The following is a 24,308-nucleotide window of genomic DNA, read 5'->3' on the forward strand; positions in this document are numbered from 1 at the left end:
GATTTGAATCCAAAGGGGTTTCACAGTTTGGGGCTACATGAAAGCCAGAGTAAACGGTGTAAAAGAATCAGAAGCAAAGAAACTTGCGTTGAGCGAATTGCCTTCGAAGTGTAGTGCTTTCTTTCCACTGATGATGATCCATATACTACGTGACACAGGTCAACGCCTACAGGTGTGTTTTGACAAAAGATGTATCAACCACATAGAACAAATATTGTAATCCTCTATGGTGCGGGACTTTTGGTTCACTTGCTAGAATCAACTACAATGCCAAAGAAATTTATACTGTTTTCGCAGGGTAAGCCAAATCAGCTGAACAATTTTGAGCATCCATCATAAGATAACTGTTTATTCTCGAAAACTCATGGCACAACAATGCAATGGTTAGGAAAACTTAGACTAAAAGAAATAACCAACGTTCAGTTTGGAAGTCGCGTGTTACTCGGCATGATTAATTCCTCTTTAGTCTATATTCGTACTATTGACAAGGCGTAGTGTGTTGAAATGTCTTATAAAGAGAAATATTATGGCAATTTCTTGCCCTTCTTTCATTTTGGATAGTGACAAGAAAGTATATTCATTCCAAATATAAAATTACCCGCTCCGCTGGGTTCAAATAAGAAAAATTAGTAATACGGTATGTTCCGGTACTCAGTCAATTTTAACTATTAATGAAGCGCTCTCTGATACCGATCATTTTTGTATATCTCTTCTCCCCCTCCCCCAAGTTGCGGGGCTGAATTTGGATATAAACGGCATCGGAAGTGTCACTCTTCATCTCAGCGACCCCGAAAACTATGGATTCGGCACCAATATCGGTTATTTTCGATTATTTTTATTTATCTGTCCTCCTCCTCCTCCCCTAAGTTGCACCATCAAAGGGAAATTATAAAAAACATCCCAGCCCCGAACTTTATCTAATGTGACAAATTTGATCGAGATCGGTTGAGTGGTTCATGCCTTCCCCTCCCCTCAAAGGGAAATGATAAAAATTTTCCCAGGCCCGATCCTTATCTATGTTGAAAATTTGACCGAGATCGGTCCGGTCCCAAGTAGCAAGAAAGCTTTCGGTCACTTGGCGCCTGCTTGGCTTTGGCTTTCTACGCGTGCTTTCGTACAATCTGCCCTTTTTTTTTTTTTTTTTTTTTTTTTTTTGTTACTTGCAAGCGATACTTTAGATCCTTCGCAGAGCGTCATAGCATAACTGGCCGTTCATTCGCTATTGACTTGTCGCCAGCGTAAAACGCTTGCGTCAAGCTTGAACGAAACACTAAATGCAAGGTTACCCCTATGTAACTTTGTTACTGGAATTCAGCTTGCGGCATGGCATGCTTTCACGCTTTCCAATCAAGTTGCTTGCAAGCTTGCCGACTTCCAATCCAAGCTTACAGCAAGCGATTTGAAAGTTGTCTCAGCTACTAGGGGTAGTTCAAGGGTTATTAAGTCTCAATCATAGTGACTCCTATATATATATATATATATATATATATATATATATATATATATATATATATATATATATATATATATATATATATATATATACAGTATGGCGATAAATTCGTTGTACAAAAGCAAAGGAGTGATTCCTGAGAGTAAAACAAACAAAAAAGTTCCAATAAACATAGGGCGAAAACTCCATCGTTTACGTGTTATAGGTTGCCGAAAACATGAAAAAATGAATTCTAAATGTCCATAGCTCCGAAACTATGGAACATACTGTAGTCGGGTCAAGACATCACTTAGGAACTAATATGTGCTCTATTCAAAAATACATGTTTTAGAATCCTAAGGCACTCACGTAACAAATTTTATGGAGGTAGTTGGAGAGTACTTTATATCATAGGCCCGTAGTCAAACTCTCTCTATAAAAATTGTTGTGGAAACACTTCAGGATTCTGAAATATGCATGTTTGGATAGGGCACATACTAGTTCCTAAGTGAAGTCTTGACCCAACCAAGGTAGGTCCCATACTTTTGGAGCCATGAACCTTTAAAATTCATTTTTTCATGATTTCGGCAGCCTATAACACGTAAACGATAGGGTTTTCGCCCTATGTTTATTGGAAGTTTTTTTGTGTTTTACTCCAGGTATCACTCCTCTGCTTTTGTACAACGTATTTAGCGCCATACTGTATATATATGCATTTAAAGATTCGTAGATGACGAATAAATCGTGGTTGATTACATATTTTAGTGTTATGTGGGAAGTTTTATCAAATGTTATTTCCCTTCCATGTGGAAATTATGTCAACCAATTATATTATTTTCCAAGTTAATACGGAATGTTTTTTTCGAAATTTCAGGGGCATCTTCACGCCCCCCCTCCTAATATAAAGCCTGGCTATGATACTGTGTAGAACCCACCTTAATTTTCAATGAAAAGATTGTAAATACTTTAATAACAGAAATAAGAATTTTAGGAAACCTAAAAATGGATCTTGGCCAATAATTATTTTTGGACCAGGGACCAAAAAATTTTTGAACGGCCAATAAATCGAGGTTTCGTATTTTCCACGGAATAAGCACATCATACTGAGTTAACTGATAGTTTGAGTTTGACTACACTATATGTAGTTCTCCAGATATAAGGCCTACACAAATTTTTGATTGAAAGATATTGGATCTTGGATCAGGAGCCACAAAATTTTTGAGCGGCCCCTAAATCAAGTTTTCGTATTTTCTACGAAATAAGCACATCAAACTGAGTTAACTGACAGTTTGGGTTTTTCTACACTATATGTAGTTCTCCAGACGTAAAGCGTACAAGAAAATTTTTTATTGAAATATATGGGATCTTTTGATGCATTTTTGGATCAGGGACCACAAAATTTTTGAACGGCCCCTAAATCGGGTTTTCGTAATTTCTACGGAATAAGCACATTATACTGAGTTAACTGATAGTTTGAGTTTGGCTACGCTAGATGTAGTTCTCCAGATATAAAGCCTATATAACAAAATTTTAAGTTGAAATATATTGGATCTTTTGATTCAAATGATCCGAAAATTCATTAACGTTCTCGGATGGCAAATTCTTGTATTCTTTCGTATGTATGAATCTTTCATATGTTCTACAGATCCCGAACTTTCAGAAGCCTCAAAACTTTTATTAGTGTTATTAATAGCTTGTAGTTATATCATATAGCTATATGCAGAGCAGTGTTGTTTGCCAAATGTTGCAAAAACAAATCAGGCATTTCATTGTACCGGTATTTATAGTCATGTTTTTAGCCGATTTCTGAAGAAAGAAATAAAAAAAAAGACGCCTTTCTCTTTATAACTTCCTTTCGACCATCAACTTGTACACAAACCAACATATGAACTCACAATATGGTTCTTGAAAAGAGTTTAAATTCCTTTTTTAATAGTCGCAACGTTTACTAACATCACATAACTTCTCATATGTAAGTAGCTTCTATGTTGGTTAATAAAGATTAAGTACATCATCATTACAAAGAATAAGTGAACTGTTATAACCAATGAACGAGAAATAAGTTAATTGCTATCAACTAGTCAGTGAAGAGTAATATAATGCTATCAGCTAATCGTTCAAGAGTATTAAATCGATATAAGCTAGTCAATGAAGAGTAATCAATTGATATAAAGTAGTCAATGAAGAATAATATAAACAGATACAAGCTAGTCAATGAAGAATAATAAACAGATACGAGCTAGTCAATGAAGAATAATAAAAAGATACGAGCTAGTCAATTAAGAATAGTCTAATAAACTGATATAAGCTAGTCAATGAAGAGTAATAAACTTATATAAGCTAGTCAACGAAAATAATAAATAGATATAAGATCATCAATGACGAGTAGAACTGACACAAGTTATCAATCAAGTTACTAATTAATGAAGAGTAATAATAAACAGGATAATCTAATCAATGAAGAGTTAAAAGGTAGTCAATAAAGAGTAATAAACTTATATAAGTTAGTCAATGAAAAGTAATATATTGTAATAAGCTGCTCCCAGTTAAACAATAAAGAGTAATAAGCTGGCATAAGCCAATCAATAAACAGAAATAAACTGTCATGATGGAATCAATGAAGAAACCATATAAACTAGTCAGTGAAGAGCAATAAAGTGATATAAGCTAGTTAATTAAAAATAATAAACTTACCTAGTCAATGAAGAGTAATAAACTAAACTAGTCAATGAGCAATACTAAACTTATATACCTATAAGCTAGTCAACGAAACGCGAAATAAATTCTTACAATCAAGTAACTTACAGGCTACTCGGCATATTACAACATGCGGATTTAAATAAAATTAACAGAAGTCTTTATTTAATTACGTACCTTGGATAAGATGCGAATGATGGACGGGCTGGTGCATTGTTAGAACCGCCGTCATTTCGTCGTGGTCGGCCGGGTGTATGTATTCGTAGATACTATTACCAGTGAGTTCCACCTGCAACACACAAACAAAACTTCATTCCCTCGTACATGGACCAACCATTTACAAAAATGCAGTTTCTCATAAAACAGCTGTCCAACTATTTTCTATCAATGAATTTTATGTTTTCCATTCAAGCCTGCTCTGGAATGAATCAGTATCAGCCGAGCACCGTTATAATTATGCAATATATCGGATATGGCATTTGGTATAGTGTTATTATATTGTATATCTAGTATTCGTAATCTGAGATGCAATACAGCGTATCTCCAATTTTGGCGAATTTGAGTTTTTGATACCATTAGAATCAGTATAGGATTACGCACAATCTGGTTAAGTAGTACATCTATATCACGACAAATGGCTCTGTTATTCCTTCAAAGTAATACCACGTTCGCGTATAATGAGGCTTAAGCTAGTTTGTAACAGTTTTTTCTTCTTCTTTTTTTGTCTCCCCTGTAACATTGGTGACGCGGTATTGAATCTCAGACGACGATATGACAATTATATATGGTGTGATTACTAGAGCCAGGACTTTTAGTGAAAAAAGTGTTGATATTGTGGGTGGAAAAGTGGGAAAAATATGTTTTGCTGGAATGAAAACTATCTCAATTAATAATTATACATCATAAATAAAATTTTAATATTTTTGCACCAATTTCTACACGTCTTGATTCTGGTTACTTGAAAAATGTGTCTCTAATTGAATATCGAGAAATGTAAATGAATATCACAATTTGATATTTGATTTATTGACTTTTCAATGTTTGGAAAAGTGAAATGGAAATGAATTGAATTTAACATTTCATTTCATCATTGTTATAAAATGTCAGACTTTCTCGGCTTGCTAGGAATACTTTATACTGCGAAAAGAAACGAATGTCTACAAACACCAAGGAAGCATAAGTCTATATGTACATTACTTTGTTTTTACGTCAAACTCCAGTCCATCATATTAGTTAGATCTTGACGGTTTTAAGAGGTCTTGGATTTTCTCCAAACCACTTTCAATTCATGAGGTTTATCTGATCCCTGCAAACTATACTGTGCAGTTTGAAGTATATACTATTATTTCACTTAAAAATGCACTGGGCCTCCAACTTCACTATGTAGTCGATAAGCATTTTGTAGCCATGAACTACACGCAATTCCTTGAACGATATTTTCTTTCTTCAGCGATAAGTTTTTGGGTGTTCACTGGATCTTCCTCTGATGGATCAGGTCTTCCAAGGAAGTAATTTATTTTACATGAATTTCCAAAATACAAATGTAAAACACATTCAATTGTTCCAACTTGTGATAACTGGATCTGAAGGAAGCGATGGTTCCATTGTCTCAGGATACTTAAGAACATTTTTATATGATGTTTTCTGCTCCCCATCGCTCCATTTGCTATGGTTGATATTTTTTCTAACATTGATTCAAACTCTTTATTTTAGACTGCAGAAGATAATTTGTTTTTTTATTCGCTTTAGCTGGGAGTAGCAAAATTTCATAGTTTCAGCAAAGTTTTTATATTGTTGTGCTAGCATTTACATTCTCCGCGACCGAAGAGAGGCCGGAGAATTTTCTCGTTTCTCCACCTCTTGCCTCCTCAGCTTACGTTTCGATACATTTCTACAATATTATATTTTAAAATAAAAGTAGTGCACAGTTGTAGATAAGGTAAGGATACAATAAATCAACGTTAATACTAGCGGGGAACAAGAAAAAACTGTGACCTACATCGGTACAATATGTACAGATAATGAATAAAAACTTAAGTATGGTGCTCAGTTTGTCGAGAATTTCTTGATTGGTTCGAGAACGTTCTTTTTGGTGGAATTTGTCGCACAAATTTCGACAAAGTCATGTGCTGACTTAAAACATTGTTTTAGCAACTCCCCACCATATTCTATTATGTAGTAGAGCACCAAAAGTACGATCTCTAACCAAGGGCGGATCCAGGACCGACTTCTGGGGGGGGGGCGGTGGGTTGTCATAATGCTACTTTTAAGGACTCCAAATTCTGGGATGGATTTTATTTATATATATAAAACAAGAAAGTTTCCTTTTCTGGGGGGGGCGATCGCCCCGATCGCCCCCCCCCTGGATCCGCCCCTGTCTCTAACGATAATGTATAACTGATACCATTTCTAACATATGGATGATAATGCGGTTTACGTGGTAAAATGCTATCTGATACGATACTGTAACGTCGTATATCTGATAACATATGTGATACGTTGGTGGTATATCTAGAATGATAATGCTATAACTGTGCCAGAATACCTTATGTGCCATATACTTGATACTATTTCTCACATCTGCATGCATGATACTGAGGTATACGTAATATAATATCTGATAAAATAATGTGGTATACTGATAAATTATATATGATATGATAACGTCCTATAGCTGATAGTATCAGCAACATCCGAACGATAATCCAGCTTACGCGGTAGAAAGGTATCTGTTATGCTACTGTAACGTCGTATATCTGATAACATATGTGATACGTTAATGGTATATCTAGAATGATAATGCTATAACTGTGCCAGAATATCTTATGTGCCATACACTTGATACTATTTCTCACATCTGCATGCATGATACTGATGTATACGTAATATAATATCTGATAAAATAATGTGGTATACTGATAAATTATATATGATATGATAACGTCCTATAGCTGATAGTATCAGCAACATCCGAACGATAATCCAGCTTACGCGGTAGAAAGGTATCTGTTATGCTACTGTAACGTCGTATATGTGATACGTTGATGGTATATCTAGAATGATAATGCTATAACTATGACAGAATCTGATGTGTGATATATATTTGATATATATATATATATATATATATATATATATATATATATATATATATATATATATATATATATATATAACATATTTGATGAGATAATGTTGTATAGTGATAAAATTATATTTGATATGTTATCGTCGTATAGCTGATAGTATTAGTAATACCTGTATGATAATGCGGTTTATCTAATACGATAATGCGGCGCGCGTGAAAGAATAAAATATTACATGATAACGACTATATCTGGTACATTACCTAAATATCAGATATAAAACTACCTGCCTACCAAAGTCTTCATGCAGTAATGGATCTTGATGACTTTTGTCATGTTAATTTTTAACCGCTTCAAAGAAACAGGAGCTTCTCACTTAACAATGCTTATTGTATGTGTTCACCTAACTTTGACATAGGTGCACCAATTATTATTATTATTATTATTATTATTATTATTATTATTATTATTATTATTATTATTATTATTATTATTATTATTATTATTTATTGTTATTATTATTATTTGAAGGAGTATACCTTCCGGTAATCCATACAAATTTCTTTCGGATCTGATCGTAATATTTGAAGCTATACTAGGAAAAACTTCAACGGATTCTCAGCTATTACAACAAAGTAACATGTCTATAGGCAACCATACATTCCTTAAAGTGATTATGGTTGCATAACAGCTAGGGATTGTATTGCAAAGTTTCGGAACACTTTGGAACATTTAAAAAAACAGTGGGTTTTGTGTATGATTTTCTTATATATATATACTTCAAAAATATTCTGTAATCATTTAAGAAACTTGTGCAAGTTATGATTTGTTACATGTATGCCCTTAAATATCTTGAAATTCTCGTCTAAACTTAAACTGAACCGAGTACAACAAACCACGTACACATTTAACTTAAATATAGTCATTCCAGATATACCATAACCAATGGATTACTTCTAATGTGGATATTATAACACCACTAACAACTATCGTTGTCAAGGTAAACAACGTAACTCCAATGTAGAACACACGAATGGACTGGTTCCATTCAACACGTTGAGCGCCGTAGTGATTTTTTTTAATAGGCCGCTATTAATTTTGTAGATAAAAAAAATAAATGAAATACAATGTTACTGGACCGTTAGAACAAAACCCTTCCAAAGGATCGCGTCGGTTCCTTCTAATGGGAAAGTCTCAAGAAGATCGAACTTATAGTCTCCTAAGCTCAAGGATCCCTAAGCTCAAGGATCGAACATATAGCTCAAGCATCCCTTGAAAACTTACTAAAAACAGATTTACAATATACATAAATTATTTTGTGTATTATTGCAGAAAAATAACGTAAAATTTTTAGGAAATTCTATTCATTTTATATCCACAACTTTTATTTTTTCAGGAGGGGTTCCATAAAGGGAAAGGTATAATGGGGATTTACCCAGTTACTGGCGGGCTAATTTACTTTATTATAATTAAAAGCGTTGTCATTTCATTACAAATACTCTTGCATTAACATACACGCCAATCACTAATAATAAGTAATGCTCTTAATTTCTACAATAAAACACAAATAAATTTACATTTACATACAAGTGAACATACACCTTGACGGTTATTTCATATCGGTCTTCGCTAAATTTGTGGTTTGCAACGCAACACGAAAAATTCAAAAAGGCAGTTAAAACTAACATTGCAAATTTTTTTTTTAAAAAAAAGTTATGTTGACGCAGGCCCGTATCCAGGGGGGTCTAGGGGGGCCGGACCCCATAATTTTTTGCTGGCTCCCTAAAATTTTTACAGTAGGCTTGCAAAAAAACTATAATATGGTGATGACCTATCATATGGTTGGATCGGGCCCCCCTAACTTTGGCCGGGACCCCCTACATTTTTGGACTGGCTACGGGAATGTGTTGAAGCAAAAAGCTACGGAATGGGGCCCTTGTAGTTCGTTAACGTAATCAACTCACTATCAGTTGTCATTGTCATAGATTAAATGCAAGTGAATTAAGTCAGTATTTACCTCTGTTACACTTTTAGCCAACTTTAGTTATTTTACTCAACAACTGCTTCACGAAAACTCCGGTAAAATTTATCTATTCAAATTTTAATGAAACGTTTCTTTGAGGCTTCCCAATGGAGTTTATTGCTTACGGTTTGTTTTACTAATCTACTTTATGTTGCCATGTTTCACTTCATCTACACGCCTCCTGTAATTATTTTTCATGCTCGCTCCCAGTACCTTGGTAGAAGCATCAATTGAATTACTTCTTCTGACTAGTGGCGTATGTTCATTACAGTTCATGAGGTGTTTTAGTATTAGTTCACACTTTGCAAACTTCCAGACAAGTAAAACTTCCAAACAGAAAGAAGTAAAAAATACATTCATCCTTTAACAGCACACAACAGGCCCGTATCCAGAGGGGTCTAGAGGGCACCCCTCTAACTTCAGCCGCGTCCCTTTTACATTTTTGGGCTGGCTTCCGGCTTGGCACAAAATACTGGTATGTCAGAAATATAGATACGCGTTTACATTAAATTAGACTCAGTAGACTCTCTTACTACAATAAAGGCCCACAACCAGCCTCAGAGGTTTAGGGGCCCATGAATATGTTAGGGGGGCCAAGTCATTAAAAATCCTCCTACAAATTGTTTTTTGCATTAATAATAGCATTTTGTATTGAGGTGTGGAGGGCCACGAAAAGTTTAGGGGGGCAAGGCCCCCCTATCTCTCTTCTGGTTGCGGGCCTGCTACAATATATATTGTAGAAGGAAGTGATAAATGATATATTGACCTTGAAACTTTATGTTATTTCAGATAAGAGTCATGTGACTCTATTGATGTCATTAACCAAAATGGCGTTGAACATGCAGCAGCAAATCACCGTTTCATCATGGGCCGAGTGATTACCAGAATGATCGTTAGTTTGTGAGAGGGACCAGACGAGATTAATTGTGAGGTTATTTGTAAAAAGTTTACGCTCGGAGACCAAGTGACATCAACGTAACTGAAAATAACAATTAAATCAGTCATTGCGAAAAGGCCATATGTCCATCCCCACCACATTTTGATTTTAGTGTAAAGTCGAGACTAGGGATGGGCAAAACCGGTTTTTATAAAAACCGGAAACCTGTTTCTAGAAAAACCGAAACCCGAAAAACCGACATTTCGGTTTACTCCAAAACTGGTTCGGTTTTTCACCGAAACCAGTTTCGGTTTTCTCCAAAAACCGTTTTGGTTTTTCGCCGAAACTGGTTTCGGTTTTTCACCGAAATCGGTTTCGGTTTTCTCCAAAAACCGGTTCGGTTTTTCACCGAAACTGGTTTCGGTGAAAACCTTTAGGAAACATAAAACTACTGTATTTCTGTGGAAACGGGATCGTTTTCCGGAGAACAACGAAACAGAAATAGAACAAATTTTGAAAAAATAAAAACGGATCCGGTTTTGAAGAAAACCGAATCCGGTGAAAAACCGAACAGTTTTTGCAGAAAACCGAAAAACCGGTTTTGGTGCCCACCAGTAGTCGAAACGTACACAAAGAAAGGCGCATCCCCTGTGAAAAGGCCAATTGTCTGATCACAATATGTTACATATCCTACACTATTACCTCAATATCATCGATGCCATTGTACACGTCGGGTTTGCAATCCAAAGTTTTTTTCTTTCTCCTCAACAATTTACTTTGGTGGATATATGGCCTTTTCGAAATGATTTATTCAATTGAGGAAGAAATTCATGATATTCTAATGTCTATCTGCGCGACTTTACGAATAAAGCGTTGTCGATTACGTTGTGTTGCAAATGGCAAGCAATTTGAAGGAATTAGGGTCTAAGTCAATATTAAGTCAATCGTTTCAATATTGTTGCCTTTCTTAGTTTAAGGCATTGACTTTCGATTGGTATAAAGTCTGTACCCATAATTCCATCATGTGATTAAACATATGTAATGAAACCTATAGCTATATTTCGTTTTTTTTTTTGGGCGGGGGGGGGAAGCTTGCAATACAATGGATGTTGATATTCGTTTTCTCAAGTTCTTCGCTATTACTTACAGGTATGCCGTATAGGTAAATAACAAACTTATGCAACGGTCTTTTCTCCTGATAACATACTTTACCTGTAAATTTTCTAGATGTTGGTACAGTTAGTGGTATACACAAGAGGAGTATTGGGCTTACGTCTTCCCCTTGAACAAGATGATAAGCAAAAATAAACATTTACCATAAGACAGTATACAAACATCTGAGATGGTATGAACTTGGAAGGTTGAACAATCTCTTGACAGAATTCTGCGTAAGCTACTGGGTACACCCATTCTCAATCGTTACCCAAATTACTTTTATTACTGTATTATACAACTTTTCTTCTTTAGAGTTATTTTCAGACTTGTAAATCTGTATCTAATTGTAAGTTCTGTAAAATGGCTCCTGAAATTATTTCACAATATGTCCGTACCGTACCGGTCTACGAAAAATTCTGTGTACAGCAACGCATCGCAAAATATGTAAAAAGTCATTATAACTGCTATGCCGGGAATTGCAAACTTGATCGCAAATTTTGCGTATCGTTCGAAGCAAACCGTTCCGGAATGTGCCCGCAAATCATACTAGAGCTATACTTTTGTAATCTACAGATGATTATCAAAATAATGGAAACCCGTAATCTGCAACATGGAAGATGTCTGAGGTGGTAATCGTCTGCAGCATCTGTTGTAAGTAATGTTATTTATATTAGTAATGTGTTAAGTAATCGTCTATAGCACGTCACGCGGGGTAGAACGGATGCGTCTGTTGAAGTGAACAAATGGTAGTGCATGCTACAAAATGGGAGTCCTCTCTGAGTTTCAAAGAGACCAAAGTGCATCTATGATCGTGCAAGGAACAGTGTTGGAAAGTGATGACGGATTACACTTGTATCTTATCATAGTCCAGATGCTGTTTCCGGGAAATAATGGAGATTAGAAATTATAATTCTGGGCTTTTAGCATCTATGGCTATTTAGCCCGTCACACAGATGAGCGATCCCTTGGTGATCACACTTTCCGGGGAACTGGGGAGGAAGAAAGTGATGGGGAAGGAAGGAAGGAAGCGGCGTGGACCATTATTCTAGTTACCATCCCGGCATTTGCCTGGTGTGAATGAGGAAAACTCAAGAAAAACCTCATTCAGGATGGCTGTACTACAAAAGCTGTTTCACTTTTCCGACTGTTGCACCGGGAACCAAACCCGGGACCGCTAGCATCGAAGGCGAGAGCGTTAGCGATTATGCGGCGCCATATGAAGTGATGCAATACATCATGATGACAATGTACCACTTCACACTGCTGCAGCTGTTAGACGTGGCTCCATGAACATCGGAATGAGCAACACCTCATCTGGCCTGCCTGTCCCAAACCTCAACAGTATGGTCATTTCCGTAGCTCCGGAGCAGTGTCTTTTCCCATCTTAACTGGTGGAACTGCAATAAATGAGAAATTAGTGCTCTGGAAATCATTTATAGCCTGTATGCCTCTATTCTACGATGAATCAGAGCTGTTGTGTAAGCTAACAATGGTCCCACGCTGTATTGAGAAAATAGAATTTTCTTTAAGTGTTTCCACAACTTTGATAACCATCTGTTCATGCTGGAAGAAAATGAATTTCAAGAAATCTCAATTGAAGTAAGTCGAAAGATGTCACTAAGAATTAGTTTCGACCAACATACTATAGTGCATCCAGTAAGAGAACGTCTCTGACAGCTCGCAGTGACATTGCCACTACTCGCGTGTCAAGGTTTTTTTTTTTTTTTCGGTGCAACTGTAGTGGCAATTTAATTAATGGTATAAAACAGAGTGATCGTGGTTGATAACACTGGTATCAAAGTAGAGGCTGCAATGTCCCACTGCATGTGGAAAGAAACGTCAGAGACCACCATTTTATTTTCAACTTCAGGTCTGGAGGTCACTCTTTATAACAAACTTAATGTATGTAAAAGATTCACGAATGCAAAAATAGTATTTTTCAATATATTCTTCAAATATTTTTAAATTCAATTTGAATATACGAAGCGTCATAAAAATAATATATTAACACTGATTAACAAATATGATATTGTAAATTTTCGTTTAACTTAATATATACCGGTATACCTAAATTTGAAATACGTAATAATCTGACGTAGTACCGGTATAAAGGGAAAGAATACAAAATCCAGATTGTTTGACGACACTGTTATTCTTCTGGTATTGCAGAGTACGTTAAAAGATGGCTTCCTATTAAGATCCTTCATCCCGGCGAAATTAAAATACCGCTAATTTTACAGAAATTATGTGATATCTTCAAATAGATAACAGATAATCGAAATGTGGAACAAGAGCGCCCTAGACAATATTATTTTACATGAGAAATCGTTATCACGACTCACTTATCTGCTTTCGATTTCGAGCCATTTTGAATATCGGCATTTATTTTCGCGTTTCTAAACAGCTGAAAAGGGAAAGACACTAGGTGACTTGTGATAACGGTACCTCACGCAAAATAATATTGTCTAGGGCGCTCTTACTCCATATTTGAATTATCTCTTATCTATTTGAAGATATCACATAATTACTGTAAAAATAGCGTTATTTTAATTTCGCCGGGATGAAGAGACTTAATATTTTTATTTCATTGGAAATTTCAGAGCTTTATATATATATATTAGTTTAAATGTTCAAGGGAGTTTCAATGTCTTGGATATAAAGCATTTAAGTTTACGTCGACATCTAGTAAATCTGTACCCAATAATGTATCTTTGTTCCACAATAAATTTAATTTTACTCATTATTTGCACAGTAATATTTGCTTACTGACCTGAACGGCTCCTGGTTTAATACTAAGTAGCATCTTAAATAACAGAAGTATTCTCCATTTGCCAATTTATCTGCTCGTTATGAGTTGGCGGAGCATTCATATAAGAATACCGGTACAAGTCTAATTAAACATAAGGTTTAAAATGAAATCTTGACTATGTGGAAAGTATAGTTAGTACAAAGTTGAACTCCTTATCCTGTTACACTTAGGTTTCACCTCTTAAGTTAGAAAGACTGTCTTTATTTAACTATGACTACTTCATTAATTCTTTTTATAAAATTCTTTTGTCCCCTCCCCCCATCTTAAGAACGCCAGGCTCCCACCTGGGACAATCCTAAATGCACAGACGCCGTCTCCGAGATGTACATGATCTTCCCATCAGGAGCTACGACGAAGATGAAGCCATCCAACGTCTGTAAAAGAAAACACAACGAATTAGTAAGTCAACAGCAGACAAAACCGGAATGTACCACAAAAAGCTAACAAGTATGGTTAGGGGGGCCCCTTCCTACATTAATATTTCCACTACTCTTCTTTTGTATGTGGGAGGCGTTCTAAAACACATGAGATGGACATTACCTGCTCCTCAAGCAGCGCATAAGACCTGTAGAGTTTTATTTCATACAACAAGAGATAGTAGATGAACATTGCCGCTTAATGATTATGCAAATAACACACACACACTCATTAAAAATACTTTTTATTCTTCCCTTAACGTTTATATATTATGGCGTGGCTAACAAAAATAAGAATTTCTTTGTATAATTTGTAATTTATAACAAAATTCATTTAAATTAGTATACCTTTCAACGCCTAGTGATAAGTTTGAGTATTTTGACAGATGCATAATAATACTTTAAAATATCTGTGCAGTGGGATGCCAAGGGGGGGGGGATGAACAGCAATGCATTAACTAAGAAGAAGTAATATTCAAAATTTTTGTAATCGGTCATTCAAAAAAAAAGTTTTTATATGCTTATTTACTTTTCTATGGAACATCATTTTTTAAAAATAATAATCATAAAATTTCATGATTTTCAACCAGTGGCGGCTTTAGCGGGTAGGCCGAGTAGGCATGGGCCTACCCAAAATTTTAAAAAATAAAGGCCTACAAACGCTAAAAGATATGATAGAGACAGTAGCGTAGGCAGGAATTTATTTCGGGAGGGTACAAACTCAATAGGAGATAATTTTATATTAAAATTTCTAAAATTGCTCCTAAAATCAAGCTAAATTTCGGGGGGGGGGGGTCCGGACCCCCAGGGCCCACCCTCTGCGTACGTCCCTGAATAGAGAGTAAATATATTTTCCACTATTTATATTAATAATAGATAATTATTTAACAAATAGCATCAACCACTACTGTAAAAGTGATTTCCTACTGTCATTAATCAATCAAATGTGTATATGTATGCATAAGCGAGGGAGCGGGCCCACCCAAAATTAAAATCCTAAAGCCGCCCCTGTTCTTAACTAGTTTTACTTTCCTTAGCAACACAGCACAATCAGTGTCTATAAACATACGTACTTATTCAAGTTTTGCAGTTCTTCTAAAACCTGTAACGTAAACTATACATAGAAGCACACGAAGGATGTTGTGGTATAATTTTATTTAGTGCTTTTATATAAATGAGTATTGTTTGAAGTCTGAGTTAACACATTAATTGATGTTCTGATGTTTGGGTTACTAACTGTTCTTACGAAGCGAGATCTTATTCATACTTCAGAGAAAAAATCAATGATATACACGCACGGTGATTTGATAGTAAGTACTAACTTTTGGTATGCAAGTTTGTCGTAGATTTGATAAGGAATGCATTTAGGGAGAAATGCACGTATGAAATTTACGTATGAAAAAACATTTCCCGAAACAAAAATAATATAAATTCTCTACTAAATTCAATAATTCTTACTAGCACGCACAAACTTAAGCTGATAATCATGTTTATCAGTTTTATTTATTTATTTATTTTTTATTGAATTCTTCATTATTATTATTATCAAACTCCCTTACACACTAACAATATTATTTTACCGTAATCTTTTTGGTCACTAGAACATGCTCGTAAATTGTTTATATTAGTCCATGGAACGTATGTAACTGATATAATTAACTGATAGAGTTTGTTAAGTAGTAATCCATGTTAAAAATTAGAGATCGACTGAAATGTTTTGAACACATGGGTTAACATTCCAATCAACAAATAAACAGATATGATAGAACAGTAATGTTAAAAATCTAGTTCCAATTTGCTGAATGGAACGAAATGAAGTTTCTAGTTCCATGTCACAGGCTTATACTCTGTAGCGTAAGAAAGACACATTGTCGCTGTTGTTTTGAAACACCCTGTATATTAAAATGCTAGGTTTATATGTTTGTCTTCAATCTTTTCACCAATTAGATCCCGAAACTCACAAGTATTAAGCAACGTGTGGTTTTCATTGGTCAATTCCAAATATTGTGTAGATTGTCCAGTTCTCATTCAAGTGTTCAAAAACCGTGTCGTTATTGTTCTGTTCAACATTTTAGGGGCCATTTTGAGCCCATAAGATTAACATTGCTGCAGGCCGAAAGTATGGTGTTAGGCAACCAGTAGACAAGTTACGTATAACGGGTTGACAGACATCGCAGGCGCTTCGTTTAAGTCTGAATTGTAAAATTTGTTGCACGTTGGCAATTTCAAAGGCCTCAAGAGAGGTACTGAGCCGTACTCGGATGAATATGAATTTATTAGGGAAAAAAAAAAAACTCCCTTGATACCGTGTTACTTCTACAAATTTGCTACAAACTCACTACAACATCTATACATAGCAATTCACTTCCTTTGTGAGTCTCCTATCCTCTACTTATGTGAGTGTGAGTAAGGAGACATGCACAGTGGAAAGGAGAATCATGGTCATAACAGAACGATGCTCTGAGTAGACAGTGCAGGTTCATCTAGTTGTTTACTTAAAAAGCACGGTTGTAATAAATTTTTAAATTACAAGTTAATTGCCATCATTATTTGATAAATTTGAATAGTTTTTTTTTTTTTTTATATATAAATTGCTTATATTATCCTTTAGGTTTTGAACATAAGGAGAAATTGTTATATTAGTTATTTTTTTTAAAAAAATGATGGAAACTTTTGAGAAAAGTAATTGAAGAATAGTAAGATGGAATCTTGCTTAATGGAAATTTAAGATTGTATGGGTTATGACTTTTAATCTTGAGTGATTAAAAGAAGATTTATGAAGAAAGTGAGATTTAGTGCATGCGTATTTTGAAGTTAAGAGTATTTAGATTGAGTTTTATTATTTGCTTTATGTTTATTTAAAAAGAAAACAGTTAGTGTTTAATACAAAAGTACCATTTAATAAACACGATAATTTACACTTAAATACAACTAACACAAACACAAAGAAAATTCAAACATTAACAAAAGAAAGAAAAAAAAGCAAATTTTTAAAAACAAGGACAGTTGCTACAAAAAAACGTAACAACTCTGATAAGTAAAGGGTCCAAATGGATGAATCGAGTTGCGGGATGAGAAACAGTGCGTCTTATAGAGGATGTAGAAATATGTGTATGTGCAAAGTTATAGCGGCTGAGCGCCATAAGAAACGGAGGGGTCAAATTTGGAGGGAGAAGGCCTATGCTATGTTATAGAAATACATCAAATAAAGTGTTGAGTCGTAAAAATAGTGAAGGATGGACAATGCAAACAGTAGTAGTTGCACATATTGGCAAAAGAAAAATGGGCAGAGTAGATCATGAACCTCTGCCGCCATATTGAAATCCGCCATTTTGAAATTGTGATATTTTTTGAAATGGAAAGGTAGTCATGTGATATATCAATTAGGACCCACATGTTCTCAAAATGTCAATTATGGACTTCGGTGATCGTTATCTGTAATTATTTTGAAGATTTAGGATCATCTTTATAGTTATTTACGAAAATTTAGGAGACTGATACTCGTATGTTGAAAGTTCGGATTATTACGAAAATACATTTGACTGCAGTAGCCCACTTTTCATCCAGATATCACGTGCTACGCTCGTCCCAAGTTACTTTTGCTTAAGAATGTGAAAAATGGTGGTCTACATACAGTACGTTATAATTGCATTCCAATCTATCAGATTTTATTGTGTTATGGTCTATATGAGTAAGTATGTGATTTAACAAAAGGTAGCTATATAAACTCCACATGGTTTTCAACCAATAGCGAAAAACAAAGCAGAAACGATCCTTACAGACAGGAACAGTTCTCTTCGGCACTATATGAAGCAAATCGGAAATATCATAAATAATAATGTACTAATATACACGTTGGATATCAAATTTCACTGTTAGTTTTCTTGGCTTGTAGATATGTTTAACTTAAATTTGTTTTCGTGATAACCCAAACTTTCATCATACAAGTATGATGCTCCTAGATTTTCGTAAATAACTATAAAGTGGATCCTAAATCTTCAAAATAATTACAGATAACGATCACCAAAGTCCATAATTGACTTTTTGAGAACATGTGGGTCCTAATTGATATATCACATGACTATCTTTCCATTTCAAAAAATATCACAGATTTCAAAATGGCGGATTTCAATATGGCGGCAGAGGTTCATGATCTACTCTGCCCATTCTTCTTTTGCCAATATGTGCAACTACTACTGTTTGCATTGTCCATCCTTCACTATTTTTACGACTCAACACTTTATTTGATATATTTCTATAACATAGCATAGGCCTTCCCCACCAACTTTGACCCCCTCCCCCTCCGTTTCTTATGGCGCTCAACCGCTATAACTTTGCACATACACATATTTTCACAACTTCTATCAGACGAACTATGTCTCATCTCGCAACTCGATTCATCCATTTGGACCCTTTACTTGTGAGAGGTGGCGACTGTCAAAATATTCCAAATATTACTCATAATTAGGCCTGATGAGAGACAAGATGTTCGTATGTTCAGAGCAGAATTTCATATGAGAATGTTGAAAAGAAAAAGTTGTGGTTTCAATATAATAACACATGCAATATACTACAAATTCCTGCTACTGTTCCTCTCGTTTAGGCTCGAATAATCCCGGGCGCTAGGTAGCTATGGCAACTGGAAATACGAATCTGGTGTGTACATAATTTAAATCCAAAATTTAGGTCCATGTATCAAATTCTATTTTTATTATTATGTTGCCTTGTTTAGACAACTGGCGTCTAGGTCAGATAATTCAGTCTAGTCGAAGCCTGTTTCTAAAGCAAAGTTCAACGAAGTCTCTGCTTATGATAGACTACTTTAGCCAACTAAAAGACGACTGGCTGGCCATAGGTCTTTGTGCTCAGTCAAGAGAGAGCGAAAGAATATTTGATGGTATAGATATTTTTGCTTCGGTTGAAAGTTTAATGGAGAGCAGTGGAGGCGATTGGACGTTAAAAGTGGGAGAGCAAGACTAGTGTTGTGAAGGCCTGGAGAAAAACCGGAAATTTTGGATTGAAAAAACAGTTTATTATGGGTTTTCTCGAGCTTGTAGAAAACGGAAAATTTGGGGAAAATTTTTCTCATATTTTACTATACCATGTTTTTGAAATTGAATCTATTTTATATTTACTAGTTTAGAGTTAAGATAATTGAGCACTTATGTTTCATGTATTAGAATAGGGATATTTTGTGGCAACAAATATATATGCACCGCTCATCCAAACACTTTAAGGTTAGCACCGTGATAGAAGGGAGTTGTGGCTACAAAATAAACTAAAATATAATCCTAGTTAGCTTAATTAATATAGACAAAATTATCTTAAAGAATCTTATGAAGTTCCCCTTTGATGGCAGGGAAGTGTTAAAATAACGAGTCCAGAATCATTTAGTTAATATGTTAAATCAAACATATATTTTATAGAGATATCTTCCTTCTGCTATGCAGATTTCCGGAAATTTTGAACCCATTAAAAAAAATCATTTGTTCGGAAATATTGACAAAAACCGGAAAATATAATTTTAAAAAACTATTTCTTCGCCTGATACTTTGCTATAATATGTCTGCACCATATATATAATGTATTTCGCTTACAGGAAAAATACTTAAAGCAAAAGGTTTTAATTTGTCGCATAGAAAATTGGTATTTGTTTACATACAGGATTTTGTACATAAAGTTTATATAAAAGTGTATATTAGAATATTAACTAATTGCAATTATATGTTTTAGTGCATGAGTATTAGTGAAATTTACCTACTGCTCTTTCTTTTAAGAAGTAATTTAGTTAAAATTAACAAAATTTCACCAGATCAAAGAGCATATTAAAAACTCAGTTTCATTCAAGAGACCTATTTGTTGCAACAGAAACGATCCATGACGGTTGGCTTGTACGTAACTGTAAAAGTTATATAATTAATGCACATCCACGAATAAATGTCTAAAAAGCACATAAAGAAAATGAGTGCAAACTATTGATTTTTAAGAATAATTGCAACAGTTTTATTTTCGAGTGCTTTTTTAAAAAATGCTCCCAATACTGAAATTTCTGAACTTACATTTTTCATGCGTTCGAAAAAAAATGGTTCCATTACTAGTAAAATTACAATAATACAAAGATTTTTATTTTTCCCAATTTTTGCAATTCTTCCGGAAACAAACCGGTAAAGTTTTTTTTTTTTAACCAACAGGCTCTCTTTTTCCGGAAATTTTACACTAGGCAAGGCAATGATATGGATATTTTTATATCAATGTTAGTTTTCCTAGTTGTTTCTATCACTTTGTTCAACGAAAGGTTGTATAACTAATAGGATACTATCTTTATCAGCTAAAATACCGTATATCGTATTTCATATTTCATTAAGTAAATTGACAAGAGCAACGCAAGTACGTACTAGCCCTTTGTACTCTTAAACAACGAAAGTGTAAGAAAAGATTTGATTCCTTGCTCATGAACAGCTTAAAATTCTGTTTGGAAAATTGTGTGATCAGATTATTTAATAACAAATTTGCAAAATAAATAAATAGAAATAATCATAGTAATGAATAATGAGGCTTGTTTTGTAGAAGTTATACTGAAACTGGGGAATAATGAACAACTTATATTTTTAATTCTGTACATGCCATTAAATGTATGTTATTACTCTTAGAAAATGAAAAAGACAATAAACACTACAAGCATATGCTACGACATTTAAAGAAATAACGCACTTGCAATATTAATTGCTTTGAATTGCAATTAAAATGCAATTCCTGTAGCTTTCTTAGCTCCACGGAGAAACAACCTACAGTATACGTACTCACACAACGGCAAATATTATATAGCACCATTTTTTTTTTATGAAAGTGGAGAGGCAACTGCCCCCTCTTGCCCCCTAATCACCGTCCCGGATGGAGACCATCCATCTCTGGTGATCAATATGAAGAAATATGAAAACCTTTCATCAGTCCTGGTCTCGTGTTTCCTCCATTTTTTTTCTCTTCTCCTGGATATAGTCAACAGCTACCATTAACACACTTGATAGTGACAGGATGAATTATCAAAAAGACGGAGCAAGGGTGACGCGGGTTTAAGTCTCCATGAACAACTGATATATATATATATATATATATGTTTTGTTTGTGGGAGACATTATACGGGAGATACGCCATTAACTGCTCCGAAAGCAAACATAAAGTAGAGAGAAATATTTATATTAACCTGAAGCTGAACTCAGAAGAACTTTGGCAATGGGCCAGTTGTTTGAAACGTTCCACGAAATTTTTCTCCGAATGTTCCTGTAGATGGCTCTTGTTGAGTACAGTAAAAACAAAACATTTCTCAGTGTTGCCAAGTAGAAGTTCAACAAATTTTCCGAAGTTCATTTCAATTTTTTTCACACTTATATCCAATTTTGTCATTTTCAACGAATAACAGTGTATTCTGAACCTTTAAAAGCCAGTAATGAATCAAAGACAACGTTTGATTGTAGTGTTGAATTTAGACGCATTTGGCTGAGGGAGAATTTGTAACTTCTGAGAAATGAATGCAGAACTGTAGTGGTAAAAATTTTCAGAGGGTATACGCTGATTTGTGATCATCTACCATAATCATAAAAGACATTGAAGGCATTTTTTAATGAACAATTTAAATCGTATGTATTAATTAATTCAATTATAATATAAAAAATATGTTACTGTTTTATAGTCTAAATGCATTTCCTGCTATTTCCTCGATAACACTCCTTACTTAAATCACACCATTAATAACATAAATGGATGTAGGTATGGAGAAGGAAACAACTCGCTCCGAGAAGAAACAGAAAAAAATCGCGCCGGATTTTTTTTTCATGTGACCAGACGTCCTCTTACCTGGATATGCAGGGATGCCCACAAGGGGGGGCTATGACGCAAACTGCGTCATTGAAATATTTGGGGGGGTTAAGATCTATATAAATATGTTTGATGAGGGGGGGGTAAAATTAATCGAAAAGAAGATTTTTTTCATGGAAGAACACCTACGGATAGACAATTGGGGGGTGCGTCATAGACATAAGGGGGGGCACCACTGGGATATGTCATCTTTTTCAGACTCTAAGAACGTATCCGGGGGGATTTTGTAGAAAATAGGCAAATGTCCTCTTTTTGTCGGGTCCCTTTATGAACCATAATATTCGGACAAATTAGCATGTGAAAGAACTATATTTTTATCTGATTTTTGACAATGATAACAAAATTCCAATCTTTTCTTATTAAAATAAGTTTAAGAAATTTATTCTGCCTATTGACATGAAAAGCCAAGTTGATCTACCGAATTTAGTAATATAGGGGAAAAGGTAAGGAACATTAGCTTTTCATACAGGAAACATCACAAGACGTTTAGATCAAAGGACTGTACAACCAATTTTCATCACATTATGTTCAATGATTCTAATATAGTTAAACAAATATCCTGTTCGCACACCAACACTGAGGCCAGGGGCGGATCCAGGACCGACTTCTGGGGGGGGCGGTGGGTTGTCATAATTCTACTTTTAAGGGCTCCAAACTCTGATGGATTTTATTTATATATATAAAATAAGAAAGTTTCCTCTTCTTGGGGGGGAAGGCAATCGCCCCGATCGCCCCCCCCCCGGATCCGCCCCTGACTGAGGCCATAGTTAATTCTGTTCTTTCGCTGTATTCTATTAATGTGTCGATTTGAGATGTTAGGAGAAATTTCGTGTTTTGATGTTGCAACAAACATCTACAATCTTGGATCAGTGAAGATATTTCCCATCTTGATCCAGCTCTTTGACTATAAATCTTGTGGCATTAAAAAGTAAGATAATTGAATTGAAACCTGTCTCTAATGAGAGATCTGAAACTATTGCTTCATGCATAATGAAAGCTCTTAGGAAAAGAGGCATAGTTCGTAAATGTGTGTCTTTTTCTGGAGATAATACAAATCCAAACTTCGGAGGAATCAGTAGAAAAGGAGGAAATAATATATTTAGCTGTTTGAAAAGCGAACTAAATCCCAAACTTGTGGGAGAAGGATATCTTGCTTACGTGTTACATAACAGTGTCCAGCATGGTATTAACACTGGTTTTAGTATTGATGTGAAATCAATAGTTTTGAAAATATTTAATTATTTTTCCATATATTCTCTTCGTATAGAGAATTTGAAAGAATTTTGTGAGTTTGCAGATTTTCAGTAGAGGAATCTGTTATGTCAACAAAAAGTAAGTGGTTATCCTTATTTTCATGCATAACTAGATTAATTGATATGTTCCCAGCTTTGAAGGCTTATTTCTTTACCCATGATAGCGTCCTTTACTTCCGGATAGAGTCTTCATCCCGGCGAAATTAAAATACCTCTAATTTTACAGTAATTATGTGATATCTTCAAATAGATAAAAGATAATTGAAATATGGAACAAGAACGCCCTAGACAATATTATTTTGTGTGATTTACCGTTATCACAAGTCACCTAGTGGCTTTCCGTTTTCAGCTGTTTAGAAACGCGAAAATAAATGCCGATTTTCAAAACGGCTCGAAATCGAAAGCCGATAAGTGAGTCGTGATAACGGTTTCTCATGTAAAATAATATTGTCTAGGGCGCTCTTGTTCCACATTTCAATTATCTTTTATCTATTTGAAGATATCACATAATTACTGTAAAATTAGCGGTATTTTAATTTCGCCGGGGTGAAGACTCTTAATACGTTCCTTTTTTTGAAAACGAACGAACTTGTTAGTGAGATAAGGTTATGGTTTATTCACTCACTTATGTCAGTTTTCCATCATAACATTCATGCTATGAAAAGGCAGGAGAATTCAGTTGCTGAAG

At 34.8% G+C, this 24,308-nt stretch overlaps 1 protein-coding gene across 4 annotated transcripts in view; it reads right to left on the bottom strand.

The window, feature by feature from the left end:
* The window catches only part of sim (bHLH transcription factor single-minded), a 249,833-nt gene that overhangs the window by 62,146 nt on the left and 163,379 nt on the right, over positions 1-24,308 (bottom strand). For 2 of the 4 annotated variants that reach the window (XM_081731711.1, XM_081731729.1), the window contains 2 exons: positions 14,360-14,453; positions 4,307-4,417 (listed from right to left, as the gene is read on the bottom strand). In XM_081731711.1, the coding sequence (XP_081587837.1) occupies positions 4,307-4,417; positions 14,360-14,453 (205 nt within the window). Of the gene's footprint in view, positions 1-4,306; positions 4,419-14,359; positions 14,454-24,308 lie in introns of all 4 variants that reach the window. The other 2 variants (XM_081731720.1, XM_081731737.1) reach the window with 1 other exon arrangement.

The sequence above is a fragment of the Thermobia domestica genome, chromosome 1 (assembly GCF_964235325.1).
Source record: "Thermobia domestica chromosome 1, izTheDome1.hap1.1, whole genome shotgun sequence".
Lineage (NCBI taxonomy): Eukaryota > Metazoa > Arthropoda > Insecta > Zygentoma > Lepismatidae > Thermobia > Thermobia domestica.